We start from the raw sequence: 14,808 nt of genomic DNA, 5'->3' as shown, positions 1-14,808 counted from the left end.
ACAAGACCAGGTCTCTCTATGGGCCCACTTCTCTAGTCTTTTGTTTTGAACTGAGAAGTTTTAACATTCTTTCCTCATTCATTATTCAATTCAGTGGCTACTCTCAAATTCGCCCAAGGTCTGAAAACCTTCTAAACAAGAGGCTGGTACTTGTGTTTTTTTACGTCAAGTGTTTCATGAGCCAAAGCAGCAACAGAAGATTTAAGATTGTAATAATGTGATACCTGAGGGGGAAGCAGGAGCAGCAGTTCATATCCCCGCTGAAAAGGCCAAGTGCAGGAGGTCTTGTCATTGGGGTAATGTCTAATGTCAGCTAATGTCAATGTAACGTCACGCCATGTAATGTCACATCACTGAGCTAATGTCACAGAGTTCAATCACTCACACATAAATCCAGACCATCTCTCAGAACTCATTCAGGGTTGCGGATACATAATGTATGGGACCTCCACACACACACACACACACACACACACACACACACACAGAAAACACAACTACACACACACATACACAAATGTAACATAGGGATATTGATTATGGATATGTATGGATGTGTCTCTCTTGGTGTATCATCTCTCTCTTCAGCGCCATCAGTTTTCTAGAATGTGCACGATACATATTATTGTAGGTCACTCCTCTGTTTTATAGATCACAGCAACATATGTGACAATAATGAGGAATATAGGACTAAATCTAACATGCATTTTGTGTCTAAATATCCCTCTCTCACACACTTAAACGCACACGCACACACACATACGCACGCTCGCGAGCATGCACACACACATCTCCTAAGAGAGCAGACCGACAGGGTTGTTAAAAATTCATGACAGGGCTTTGACGAGGCTTCTCTCCCCTCGGGGAGATGTGGGGGGGGGGGGGATAGGAGGAGTATGTGAGGAAAGATACCTAATTACACTTCTCTCTTTTTCTCTGTCTATCTTTCTCTGTATCCCTCTCCATCTCTCTCTTTCTCTAACACACACACACGTGCACGCATCAGTTATCAGGCTATCCGCAGAAGAAGGCGACACCATGATCAAATACGCTCCAGACTAGAGAGCCTTGATTAGATGAGGCGGCTCCCTGAGTGACAGCTAACCACTGTAAACTGGCATAACAGTTCATTACAGAGCCTCTGAAAGTTGCCATCTCTGCCAATTGATTAAAAGCCATCGTCAGTTCTCAGTGTTGAAAGGCATGAATTTAGCAGTACAACGGTTTGGTTAATGGGAGTGCATAACACAATCCCCACAGCGAGCTTGATCTAACTGCTCATTAGTCTCCCTCTCACTCAGTATAGTATAGATACTCCAGCTCCACACCATAATGAGTCCACTCTGTCACTGGATGACCACTGGAGACCTAGAGGGACCCACCACTCCCCCTGCAGCCCTAATGGGGGAAGGAGGGATGCGAGGAAAAGAGGAGGTTGGGGGGTGGGGGTGGAACTGAATAGGTGGGAAAGAGGAGAGGATGAAGGGATGAGGTGCTTCAGTGAGGAAAAAGACAAGAGGAGAGGAGAAATGGAGGATGAATCATGCGATCTAATATCGCGAGTGGTGATCTATGAAAACACCCAATACTGTCTGCAACCAATATTGCTGATACACGTTAGTTAACTACATCTTATTCCCAGTTGCACTTGAAAAAAAAACGACCTAATGATGACTGCAACAACTGTCGTGCGTATCAATATTCCAATAGCCAATTAGGGCACATAATATTGTATTTCACATTTCATGCGCCTTCCGCGATCCACGCTGATGTATGAGATCATTATGCTGCAGCACTTGAGAGCGCAGAAACATTTAGGCTGACCTGAGTGTTGGATGGCATTAGAATCTTACCTGGTCACCCCACAGAGAGTTATTTCTGCCCCGCTCTCACCGGTCTTAGTTGTCATTCTGCCAGGGCCGCCTAGCAGCCCACCATGCATTTAGTGAGAAAGCAGAGCACAGCTTAAAGGATAGACAGGGAAGATGAGACAGGCTCTGCTAAACCTCACAGAGCCTCCCAGACTCGGTGTGTATCTGTGTGCTTGTGTGTGTCTGTGTGTGTGTGTGTGTGTGTGTGTGTGTGTGTGTGTGTGTGTGTGTGTGTGTGTGTGTGTGTGTGTGTGCGTACGCGTGTTTGCGTATGTGCGCATGTGTGTCTGAAGCCTCCACAGGCCTGAAATCAATGGGCCATTCAGAGCACACTGCCTTCTCCCACAGACAACAAAGCAATACACAACAGAGTAATAACACCATTAACACCCACATCCACTCTTATCTCTTCCTTTCCTTCCTTTCTGACAGTGTGTCCACACACTCAACTGCTGGTTATCTATTCACCATAATGAGCCCCCGATTCAAAGGGAAGGCAAGAGAGTAAAAGGGGAGGTGTGAAAGGGTAGGGATGACAAGCAGCGGAGAAAAGAGACTGACAGAGGGAGAGAGGAAAGACATGAATTATGAGCAGATGGATTTATGGGGAGGACACTCCAAAGAAAGAAAAACAATACTCCCACTCAGCGAGATCACAGTGTTCCTAGTTCTCATTAAAACTTAGCTTATGAGGCTGTGTGGTGGGAATAGATGAAGAAAGAGTGAAAAAGAGAGAGAGAGAGAGAGAGAGAGAGAGAGAGATAGGGGTGGGTGGGGGGTCGTTCAGTGGGAGAAAGATGGAGATTTTATCCAACAACCCATTCGTTTGTTTCCTGAGAAAAGGACAAATGAATGCACCCTCCTGCGTGCATGTGTATTAATTACAGTGTGAAAGAAAGAGAGAGAGAAACAACAGAACAGAGAGAGGTAAAGACAGCTAAGAGAGAGGGAGAGGGGGAGAGAAAGACGAGAGTGCGGAAGGAGGGACAGAGAGATAGAGTTGAGGGAGGGAAAGGAGGGAGAAAGAGAAAGGAGAGAGAGGAGAGAGAAGAGAGGAATGGGAAGAGAGGAGAGATGAGTAAAGGGAGAGAGAGGAGGAGGAAGGGTTAGAGAGGAGAGATACACGGGGGAAAGGAGAGAGCTGTATAGATAGAGAAGAGAGAGAGAGAAGGAGAGATAGAGAGAAACAAAAAGAGAGGGACAGAGATATAGAACTAAAAAAAAACTATTGTCACATTACAGGCAGCAAAAGTATTCAATTAAAAATTCATCACACTACGAAACACACACCATAAGAAAAGGAGATATATAGAAAGAGAGAGAGAAGAGAGGAGGGATGGAGCGATATGGTGGGAGACAGAGGTGAGATGGGGTAAAGGGAGGGAGAGCATGAGAGTGAGAGAGAGAGAGAGAGAGAGAGAGAGAGAGAGCAGAGGTATCTGCAGCTGTGAGAGCCCAGGGGAGAGCAGTGCTGCTTCACATGGCTTCTCTCAGAGGCCAAACCCTCCGATGGGAACAGTAAATCTACAGCTGCTCCCTGCCTCCTTCTCTCTCTTTCGCTCTCACTCTCTTACAGAGATCACGCACACACACACACACACACACACACACACACACACAGTACACAGTGTTTAGTTTTGATCCCAATATTGAAAGGAACCCGATTCCTCTTCACATACATGGGCATCTTTCTACAATGACAAAGAGAAGATTCTTAATTATCGCTATTAATTGAAAGGGCTATGTGTAGCGTTTTCTCATCAATAAATCATTACCACATTAATTTTGGGACCATAATTACCGCTTTACCATAATTACAAACGAGACCATTGCCGAGAAGATTGACAGTCTCTACCAGCCTCTACTCTGCATTTTACATAGTGGGTGATTACCAAATCCAAGAATGCCAAGTCGCTACTCGTGACCTTGTGGAGAAAGTTCTTCCCAAGTTGTCTCGGAGTGAACAAACTTCTCATGAAAGTGAACACAGGGATACAGTTTGAGATGGGCTGCGTGCTTGATGTCGCTTGCGCAATCAATTAAGATGCACAGCTGTTCATTTTCCCTGCTGTTTCAAATGGCTCTGCACTGTAGACTGCTCGGACGTGATGCCTCGTTCTCGCAATTAATCTTGGGGCTTCCCGTTTGTTCTCGTTGGCCAAGTAACCATCAAATGCCTCGGCTGGCGAGATCTGTATCCGTGCTCCGTCCTCGCCTTCTTTTGTTTTGGAATCGTGCTTCGCCGGTTAGATATTCCATAAAATGCGTCATGGAGGACACAAGAACACATATGGAGAGAGAGCCTGTGTGCCACCAGGTCAGATTTCACAGGGAATCTGCTGGATGGCTTTACAGCACAAACAGAGATTGCTTTACAACACAAAGCAGGAAGAGGGCCGGTTGACTTCCAGTGTAAACGTTAAGCTATAAAGCTTTCAGAGATTCTCACAATGGCAGATGGTGGAATGAGTGAAAGGCTGATGGAATAATCACCCCGACATGTTTAGCCTCTTTAGTAAAGCAAAAGACAAAACAAACAGAGTGACACCAGGGATGGGGGACAAGGAGGCAACAGGGTTTATGGGAAATGAGGCTTTGAAACACTGGTACTGGCGTGAGAGAGAGGCCGCCAGTCATCTCAACCACAGTCTCATTTGTTCACTGAAATTATACCAAGGTATCAGAATTAATTTGACAATGATATATTGATGTTGAAATGATTATGCTAAACGTGATGCCTTTAATTACTGTTGGTTGTTATTGGTAATGGAGAAAATGGTTCCCCTGACTGAGGTCAAAACTGTCTTTAAATCCCGTATTCAAATCTAAAAACCAGCATGTTGAGATCAGTGAAAATGTTACAACAAAAAAAATTGGATTGCATCACATCACATCTGCTATCCTCCAACACAGTTTGGATTTCTTCTCGATGAATGTGTTAGACACTTGGCCCTGGCCTACCATAAGTCTAGTTAGAATTCCCCATCTGCCCTGCTCGCTCTCTCTCTCTGTCTCTGTGTCTATATCTGTATCTCTCTCTGTATCTCTCTCTCTCTCTCACACACACACACACACACACACACACACACACACACACACAGACAGACAGATATACACATACAGACACCTCTTGTCTGCCGTTAATATGATCAGCGCAGAGTGGAGATGGGAGGTTGAGTAACATCTGCTCTAGGGACTGGAATATCTCTGATCGTATCATAGCCTCTGCTCATTACTGCATTAGAGTGACACACACACACACACACACACACACACACACACACACACACAAACATCATATCACATCTTGTGCTCATTATCATAACATAGTGACAGCAGGCAACAGATCAGAAGTTGCAATAAAAGTACAGCCCAACACCTGAGGCTCACACACACTCTATTACACACATTCACAGATACATTTAATATTAAACGGTCACCTTTAGACACAACTTATGAGCTGTGTAATATGTGACAGAAATTGCACTGATTAACTTTCATACAGTATGCAAGAAACATGTCCAGTAATGGCCTTTTTATACAGCTGAAGGAGTTAATTGCAAATCATCAAAAAAAAAAAAAAAAAAAAAAAAAAAAATATATATATATATATATATATATATATATATATCCGTTTTGGAAAAAAATGTTATCTAAAGTTCATCACTATCCTGTAAAATGTTAGTAGTTTATAAATAAAGGCTTCAAGATAGCCAACAGCCAACAGCTCCAATAATATTCAGTGGTGAGTTGCATGCCAATCATTTTGTCAGTCTGACTGTCACTGTTTTCAAAAGGGGAATATTTTCATTTTGGAAGGAAACTCTTCATTTGCTCTTACATACATACAGTACACACACATCTACAGACACCTGTTTACATGCAACCCCCCCCCCCCCCCCCCCACACACACACACACACACACACACACACACGCACACAGTACAGAGGGACCTGTGTCCTGTAGAGTTGTAGTGGTGCTGGTTGAGGTATTACTCTAGGTGATGTTTTAGACTGGCCCATTAGTCACTGGATAGAGCCCTTCACCTCAGGAGCAGAGAGGAAATTGCACATGCACGCACACACACACACACACACACACACACACACACACACACACACACACACACACACACATAGCTCATGCAGATTGTTCAAACAAAAGCCAACAAACGCAGCAAATACACGGTTGCTGGTCTTTAGTAAAGAGAGAGAGGTAATAGGTGGTTGAATGTGGACAATAGCTGGATGTGTGTGTGTTTGTGCGTGTCTCTGTGTGTGTGTGTGTGTGTGTGTGTGTGCGTGCGTGTATGTGTGTGTGCGTGTATTTGTGCGTGTGTGTCAGTCTGTCCTCAGTGTTTTATCAGTTTGCTTTTTTCCTTAACAGATCTGCATCAATAATTAAGTTTTTAATTACAGTACACACAGACAGAGAGACAAAGAGAGAGGAGGGTGGTGAACGGGGCAGGAGGGATGCGTCAAAGTAATTGGATCTAGCCTCAGGCACTTCAGACACTTTCACTCTCCAGTCAACTACTTTTGACAATATTGAGCTTTCAGAAACATCCTCTCTCCCTCTCCCTCTCCTCTCTCTCCTCTCTCTCTTACTCAGTGTGGTAGAGGTAAACATTGACTCTGTTGACCCCTGTTGCAGTTACACAATTTTGAGTCAGTGTGCATGTGTGTGTGTGTGCGTGTGTGTTTCCTGTAGATTTCAGGTCTGGTTATACTCTGCAAAGCCTTTGATAAAGAGACCCCTCCTAACAGTGTGCAAGCACAGTACTCGTTAATAATGCATATTACACACACTCATTTATGGAGGCATGGATGCATGTACACACACGCACGCGCTTGTTTCATACACCTGTGACTAGGTAAACTGCAGCCTTTAAAAGGTCATCTATCATGCAGAGTCAGAGAACAGAGAGAGGGAGAGAGAGAGAGAGGGAGAGAGAGAGAGACAGAGAAAGAGAGAGAGAGAGAGAAGAGAGAGAGAGACAGAGAGAGAGAGAGAGAGAGAGAGAGAGAGAGAGAGGGGGGGGGGGGGGGGATGAAAGTTTGAAAATATATTTGACAACTAAGCGAAAGCGGCTCAAGTGCCTTAGGCTATCTCCAATTATATTGACATCGAGAGAGTCACCCCCTAACTTATATCAAAGGCATTGAACAAGAAAGGAACTCCCAGCTGCAGTGAAGAGTCTTTACCTTTATTCTGTCTGATAAACTTTACAGCCAAGTGCATTCATTTGACTTGGAAAATTGGTCAGCAAAGACAGAGAAAAAAAACATATGAAACAGAAATGAAATGTCTCAAAATGAATGTCTCAAAATGAATCAAAATGAATCCAAGTTCAAGTGCTATTTTTTTTCTTTCTCAGCTGCTGTTAGCATCCATCAGTCTATCCATCCATCAGTCCATGCATCTATCATGTCCATGTATCTGTCCCTCTTCCCAATCATCCATTCATCCGCTTATCCTCCCATCCATACATCTTAGGACAGAGAATCCAATATCAGTGTGCCTTGAGGTTATCCGTGGAGAGAAGTGAGGATGAAACACAAAGAGGCAATAGAGAGTGAGAAGTGATCGATGTCGGCGGGTCGGACGGAGCGTCACCACCAGACTATGTGAACAACCCGGCCCCCCCACCAACACAACCGGCTCTCTCCACTATCACACATGGATACAGCCTCGGGGTCAATAGTCTCCCTCTTGCTGCTTACACAGCACCAGCACATGGAAAAATGATAAGAACACCAGGGTGTTTACTTTACATACACAAGACAGACACTTGGAGGGAGAGGTGTTTATGAACGTCCATAAATACTCCCTCTCCATTACTAATAAGACAACAATGGTGATGCCTTATAAAGGCAGAGTAAGGGGTGCTGTGAACTGCCTTTGAATGTATAAAAACAGTTCAAACTCCTGCTATAGATGAGCGTCGCTGACCCAGTTCTGCTCAAAGAGGGGGTTGGGGGGTGGGGGTGAGAGAGAGAGAGAGAGAAAGAGAGAGAGAGAGAGAGAACCTCCCCAGGGTCAAAGCTCTCATTACCACATTGAACACTGCAGAAGAGAGATCTGAGTCCCCACTTTCTGCTCTTTTGTGTACGTTTCACCCACCATTGCATTGCACTATCATATAAATCGTCTCTGTATCATCTTTATAGCTACGTAGCTCTCTTTTACACCTATCACCTCTCTACTGAAATATTAGCCTTCTACTGCAAAATGACCACAACTTTGCACATGATCTGTGCCACAAAACACAACAATCAGATAATAGCTTTCTGACTAGTCCTCTTGCAAATACAGAAACAGAATTTCTACACTCTTAGGTGTCGCTGTATTATAGCAGTGCAGCACTTTAAAAACTACAGTTCAATACTGTATTTGTTAATTATTTAGTTCATTAATCAGTTAGTTACTTTAGCTTTCATCGCATGGTGAGTAGATTTTGGACTGGAATTTTGGACAGGAATATTTTACAGCATATTTTAAGCTTGCTGTAATTTTTACAATGGTCATTACAAAGTAGTGCTGTTACCTGGGGCACATGACATCATACTGCACAGAAACCTCTGGTGAACTGCCCCTGAGTCATCATCATTAACAAGACACTGATGTATTGGTAAGACTACGTCAACTTAGATTTTAATGTTCTTAATATTCGGCTAACTTTAGAATTTAGCATTTTTGGCTGGACCGCAACAGCGGGGCCAGCCCTACAAACGCGAATGTCTGTCACTGACTGACTGACTGACTGACTGAGTGACTGAATGATCAAGTTACACCATTGGTCGGCCGTGGCACGTGGCACATCATAGGATCACAGAGCCAGAAATTTAAGTTTCGTTTTCTCCACCGTCTAGTTTCTCCGCTGAGATCAGGAGCCCGTTTCTCCCACACAGTAAGCAGGCTGACCAATATCATGCATGTAAGCTGAAGCTAAAGTAGAATCTATACAATTATATCATATCACCGTTTATGTCGATGCATATGCGCGAGCTCAGTCCACCTGAAGCCCCTCTGTTCTGAGAGAGACACAAACAAGCATGGAGGTTTCATCACACCGAGGGCTTATTTCCGACCTTCCCAAAGTTTCCCGGGGCCACGGTTCCGGCCAGTGCCACTAGCTGGGCGCCGATTTGTTCCTGATGATCCGGCCGAGATTTCGGCCGGGGTCCCGACGACGATGCGCCCCCGGTGTCCGGCGAACAGCGTTTTCGGCACCGACGGGTAACAGAGTGCCTGGCGCTTGGATCGGCAGGATCGATGCGGGCCGTGGGTGTGGTGGAGACGACAGCGGTGGAGAGAGAGACGGGACGCGCTGGAACGATCAGTATGGATGTATGGACTATTATTCAGTATTAGCAGTCTACAGCGGAGTTAGTTACACCATTGGTCGGCCGTGGCACGTGGCACACTCATACACGGTCCAGCCATATACTAGGTTTTGACCTAGTCTTGTTTAACTTGCCAGGTTTTAACTAACCCATATGCTCTTTTTCAGGTTTACAGTGATCTCAATGGTCAACATCCAAATAGTGTTGAAAATTTTGAAACTAACAAACACTTTATCCGTGCTCTTCCGAATGTGGCATTGGGATTCAGTATCATCTGTCTCTGGGCAGAGCGACCACTGTTTAGGATGAAGTTTTTTAAATTTCAATGTTTTCCTTCCTGTGGGTGGAGAAGTTCCCCTGCCAGTGACCATACCCGACAAATTTATGGTGTCTCAACAAGGGCGTTCTTTTCTGCTCCAGCCCTAGTTTGCAATTTAGACCGATAAGACAGATGTATCTTTATATAAAAATCTTCACCAGTGCGGATTTAAAACCATAAACATAAAAAATAAAGTGACGGTTGTTTCCTCCAAGTGGGGTGAGTCTTACCTCCAGGGCGGCAGACCTCTTTCGCAGCAGCTGTTCAATGTTCCTGGCTGCTCTGGCCACCAGCTCCTCTGCATCGTTTGGCTCCACAGTGTACAGGTTCCGGTTCCTCAGAAAAATCTAGACAGAAACAGGATGTAGTGGTTGTATATGTCAACACATAAAATTGGTGACTTAATAAATCCAAAAGTTTCAGATCTGTACGTTTATTCAGTTTAAAGTTCACTGAAAGGTCAAATGGAATTTTGTTTGAAAAAGAAGAATGATATTATTTCAGAAACATACAAAGGCTAAATGCAATATAAAAACAAGAGGAAAAGTGCAGCTTCCCTTATGCACTGTGCTTGGAATATTTTGGGTTTCCAGAGTGCTAAATTTGGAATATCTTCTCTGATTGGTTGTTTATGTACGTGTGTACAACATTTGGCTGTTTATACCTGAGTGAGGCTCTTCCCAGCACTGGCCGTGTCTGCCAGGGTGACCAGCTCTCTCTGCATCTGATCCACCCATTCTTTAATCCTATTGGACAAAAGAATGCAGACAACCAATCATAAAACACCGATCTGACCAGTTTAGAAGAGAACACAGACACTGCACGGCGCAATTAAACTGTCAATCAAGTTATCTAACATCTAGCATCTAACAAGTTCAATCATGCCGTCCAGTCGCACGGCGGCAAAACAAACAAAACCTCTGATAGGTCAAGCACAATGTCAACCAATCAAACCCGAATCTCCGGGAACAAATACAATGTCATCCAATCAAACACGTGTCACTGGGTTCGATCGCAGTGTCAGCCAATAAGATTACTTTCTACGAGTTCAAACAGGAAGTCATCCAATCAGCTAAGTGTCACCAGGTGTGGCTGGTGACAGTGATGTGAACGGACAGGTCCTGTGTGAGAGGTGGGAGGTGGCCAGGACCAAGGTGCTCCTCTCCATATCAAAGAGCTCCAGGTTAGTCATCAGGTCCGGCCTCCTGGTAGCACTCCTGACACCTGACTGAAACACGCCTCTCATCCTCCTCCTCCGATCGTCTTGTCAAAGTACAATGAGCTCTCGGCTTGCATGATAATACATTGACATAGTCTTTAAATCGCTCTGTGTCACCTGAACACATCGTCCGTGGATGGAGATGTTTGAAAGGAGAATGAGAATCATATACAAGCAATACACAGCAATAAGGGACACGGTGGCTTGTTAGAATAATTGGACCCATCTAGAGACGCACCAGGTATGAGAGGCGTGCAGAAGCAAAATACTTGTGTGCATGTGGATGCATAAATTCACCCAAATGTGCATACATGCAGGCACGCGTGCAAACAGACACACACACACACACACACACACACGCACACACATACACACTGACACAGTGCCATTAATATTGTATGAGACTGGTAGGGGGTTGGGGTGGGATACAGATGCTCTCATTGCCATGCATTCACACTCACACAGACCCAGCCGCAAGCCTCCCCAATGGCTAAGAGATATATTCCACTCACATACACACACTGGAACGAACACACACCAACAGACACACACAGACACACACACCTACAAACTGTTCCAAAAAAGTGTCATTTACAGCACCTATGCACATAGGCTCCAAGCGTAATGAGTGTAAGTGTAAGTTATGCGTGCAAGACATCTATTCTCAATATGGCTGAGGGAGGTGGGAAGATGCAAGCAAAGAGAGAGGCACAGAAGATCAAGAAACCAGAAAAGAAATGGGAAGGGTGCATCAGGGAGGGAAAAAAATCCATAGTGGATGGGGAAATTCGGAGTAAGTACATGCTTGTGGAGAAAAAATGAGACAATTTGCAATAGAGGAAATAGCAGCAGGGATTTCACAGTGTGAAATTGTTAAGGGAAAGTGAGGGTAGGTGGAGGTATTGGAGCAGGGTCAGCCATAATTCGGCTGCTATCCCTTAATTCCCCTGGCCAGATGGCTAAGGGGCTGTGGACAACTCTGCTGACTGATGCTTTGCAGAGCCTTATGGCCGTCTGAAGGAAAACCAACACATAAGTCCAGCTCCTGTACTGTGTGTCGCTGTGAATTAGAGCCACCAAAACGCATTGTTTGGAAAAATCAATCTTTTTAACTGTCAGAAGGTGCACTGGGACCAGTGGTGCTAGATGACCATGACCTGGCAACCAGCTGATTGGCAACCAATTTGAGTGGCGTGAGTTTTGTTTTACAGTATCCTGCGCTACACTTTTTGAGAAAAAAAATATGCTGAAATGTCTGCTGACTAGTGGGGGATAGATGCATTATGGTGAAATTTTATGTTGACTACAACTGTATATGATGTCTCTATAAAAATATGCGTTGAGAAACTGCAACATAATAAATGTCCAAACAATCGGTTTATGGCACCTGACTTTCCCTGCCTCATACCTAGACCAAGAAATATTGCCAAGGGGACACAACTGGAATGACGCCACACCTCATCTCCTTTTGGTTTCCACGCCTCTTTTCCAGTCCAGTTTGCTTTCCTCTCTCCCTCTCTCCTCCAATCTCCTCTCCTCTCCTAACTTCTGTCCTATTCTCCATAGACAAACAGCAGACTGAATGCAAGGTATTTCAGCAGACCTTGGATGCCTAAGCTCTAAAACCCTGAAGCATTCACCAGCTTGACTTGATATTCAGAGAAGCAAAGGTCTTCCTCTCCAGAGGTTAGCTTCTATGCAATCTACTGCTACCACTCTAAATCTGTATCTCTACAACAAAAACCCTCAGGTGCCGACAAACTGATAAGACAGCCCAGACTGTGTGAGTGTGTGTGTGTGTGTGTGTGTGTGTGTATGTGTGTGTGTGTGCTTGTGCATGTTCACGTTCATGTGCATGACATAGACTTTACACTACTTTTTTTTCCAAAATCTCTCTAGAGCACTTTGTCAAAGGCTAAACAGCAGTGTCTGATCTGCTGAATAGCTCAGTGAGATTCTTACTTGATGTTGAATGCCTTGTATGTGTGTTTGGTTTGGTGTGTGTGTATGAGGCGCCAAACCGGACAAAAGCCGAGTGAAAATTGCGAGAGGAAACGGTGATACATTCGAGAGAGAGACTGAGTTACTGCGCGAGAGAGACTGGGTTATACTGCACGAGAAAGGACGAGTTACTATTACTAGTTACTAGTACCATTACTATTCCACCTGTGGATGGACTTGCTCCTGATTGGTTACTGCGCTCTGTCAATGATTTTTCCGCTGTGCCGCATTCAAAATAAGAGTTCCCTACTTCCCTCTTTGCCAGCAGGTTGACAGCCTCATCTAGTTATGAAAAATGTATCAATCTTCGAATAAAATAATAAAGTTGAGTTACCATAAAGCATCATATGTATTTTCAAAATTCAAAGAATAAGCTCAGTTTATCCTCATTAACGCTATGGACAGTGTAAATAGACAGTTAAGAACAGTGGAATGGAAATAGACGACATACCATCAAAAACTATACTTACAAAAACTGACCAGCAGGTGTCGCACAATGTCTGAACTCTTCATCAATAGGTCTATACCTACAGGGCTGTGGGCATGGCATCAAGGTGTGCGAGCTATAGTGTTGAAAAATAATGTTCTATGGTCTGTAATATTGGAAAGCTTTTAACATTTTTTGTATAATTTAAAAATGATAAGTGTGGTTTTACAAATCAAATTTCTTAGCCCCGCCACATAATTATGACATCACTCACCCAAATGTGGCCCAGATTATTAGCCTTCATTAGTATTTTTTGTTGTTTTATCTGTTTTCATCGTTTGTTGCTTTATTTTCAATTTTAACATGATTTATTATTATTTATTTATTTTATTTTATTTATTTATTTTTTAGGCTTCAAGCACCCCACTTTGTTATGGGACCGACATCTTGCACAGTGTCAGCACCTAGTCACAGAAGTGTAGCTAAGTAGGTAAGGCTCAGCTCTACGGAGCACAATGTGGTGGTTTGAACCTACTGACAAGTATATTTTTTTCTGCCTCAGAAACTGCTTATCATGTTTGTCTGGTTATAATTTTCCATCATGCTGCACAGAGGGAAGGACAATTAGCAAACATTTCCTTCAAAGTAAGTCTGCAAACGTCTTTTTTGTTTTTATTTCTTTGTGCTTTCTTTTTCCTCAGAAATTTCATAATGTAGGCTATTTGGTCTAAAGACTGATTTTCCACTGTGCTATATACTGTGTGAACACTTTGCCTGTTAACTCACAAAATCTAGAAGTGGGCAGCTCCTAGTTGTGAATGTGTGAAACCTCCTTCTGTGACTGACAGATTACTTTATTTCAATGTCATGCACTCCACAGTAGGTGCCTAGCCCACATGGGCTTGCAAGACACATTCATACATCATGCTGAAGTTTGGGCTTGACAAACATATTCCAAAAAACCCTCAGATATCATACAAAGTAGGCTGCCATTTACCCAGGCTTTAAACACAGCATTCCAAATAGAATCTACCTTTTCTGAAGCATATCTTAAGTCTTTCATAGTCAAATTGCTCATCATTAAATCATGCATTCTCAACCATACCATGAGGTCCCAACCTAGTTAAATGGCAAAGCTTCATAAATGCCATGACATTAGGTGGCGGCTGCTCTCAGCCTGTCATGGTTAATCCATGTGAAGCCAGAACACTTCATGCAAAAGAGACCAAAATATCTCAGTTTTTGCTCTCAAATAGAAAGTGTAGTAGAATAGAAACAGAATGCAAATAGAAATTACCAGGTGAGGTACAGTGATGCTCATTATGTTATTGCTGCCACCAGTAAAATGTTAAGTCAGGCTATAGGTAATAAGGGTTAAAATAACATGGGGACTCAGAAATGTCTAAACAGTGATAAAGTCATTGTTGTTGAGCTGAGGCAGCAAATTTTTTCTGCTCTGGTTGTTGATCTGTGATTACCGTAGCCTCTGGTACAGCACTGGATAATTAAACACACACGCACACAGACACACAGACACACACACACACACACACAAACACACACATACAAATGGCAACTGGGTCAGACACTGCCCTACATTGTTTTTCACAGACAGGAAGAGCAA

General features: G+C 43.7%; 1 protein-coding gene across 1 annotated transcript in view; it reads right to left on the bottom strand.

The window, feature by feature from the left end:
• The window catches only part of LOC139644564 (voltage-dependent calcium channel subunit alpha-2/delta-1), a 57,490-nt gene that overhangs the window by 39,575 nt on the left and 3,107 nt on the right, over nt 1-14,808 (bottom strand). The window contains exons 2-3 of the mRNA XM_071519971.1: nt 10,202-10,283; nt 9,768-9,884 (exon numbers count right to left, since the gene is read on the bottom strand). Coding sequence (XP_071376072.1) covers nt 9,768-9,884; nt 10,202-10,283 — 199 coding nt within the window. The remainder of the gene's footprint in view (nt 1-9,767; nt 9,885-10,201; nt 10,284-14,808) is intronic.

The sequence above is a fragment of the Centroberyx affinis genome, unplaced genomic scaffold (assembly GCF_046629955.1).
Source record: "Centroberyx affinis isolate AG114_WGS23_722 - 3 ecotype Tasmania unplaced genomic scaffold, CSIRO-AGI_Caff_v1 ptg000755l_1, whole genome shotgun sequence".
NCBI classification, from domain to species: Eukaryota; Metazoa; Chordata; class Actinopteri; order Beryciformes; family Berycidae; genus Centroberyx; species Centroberyx affinis.
Note: the sequence above shows the minus strand (reverse complement) of the source record. Positions and strands in the feature narration are given on the sequence as shown.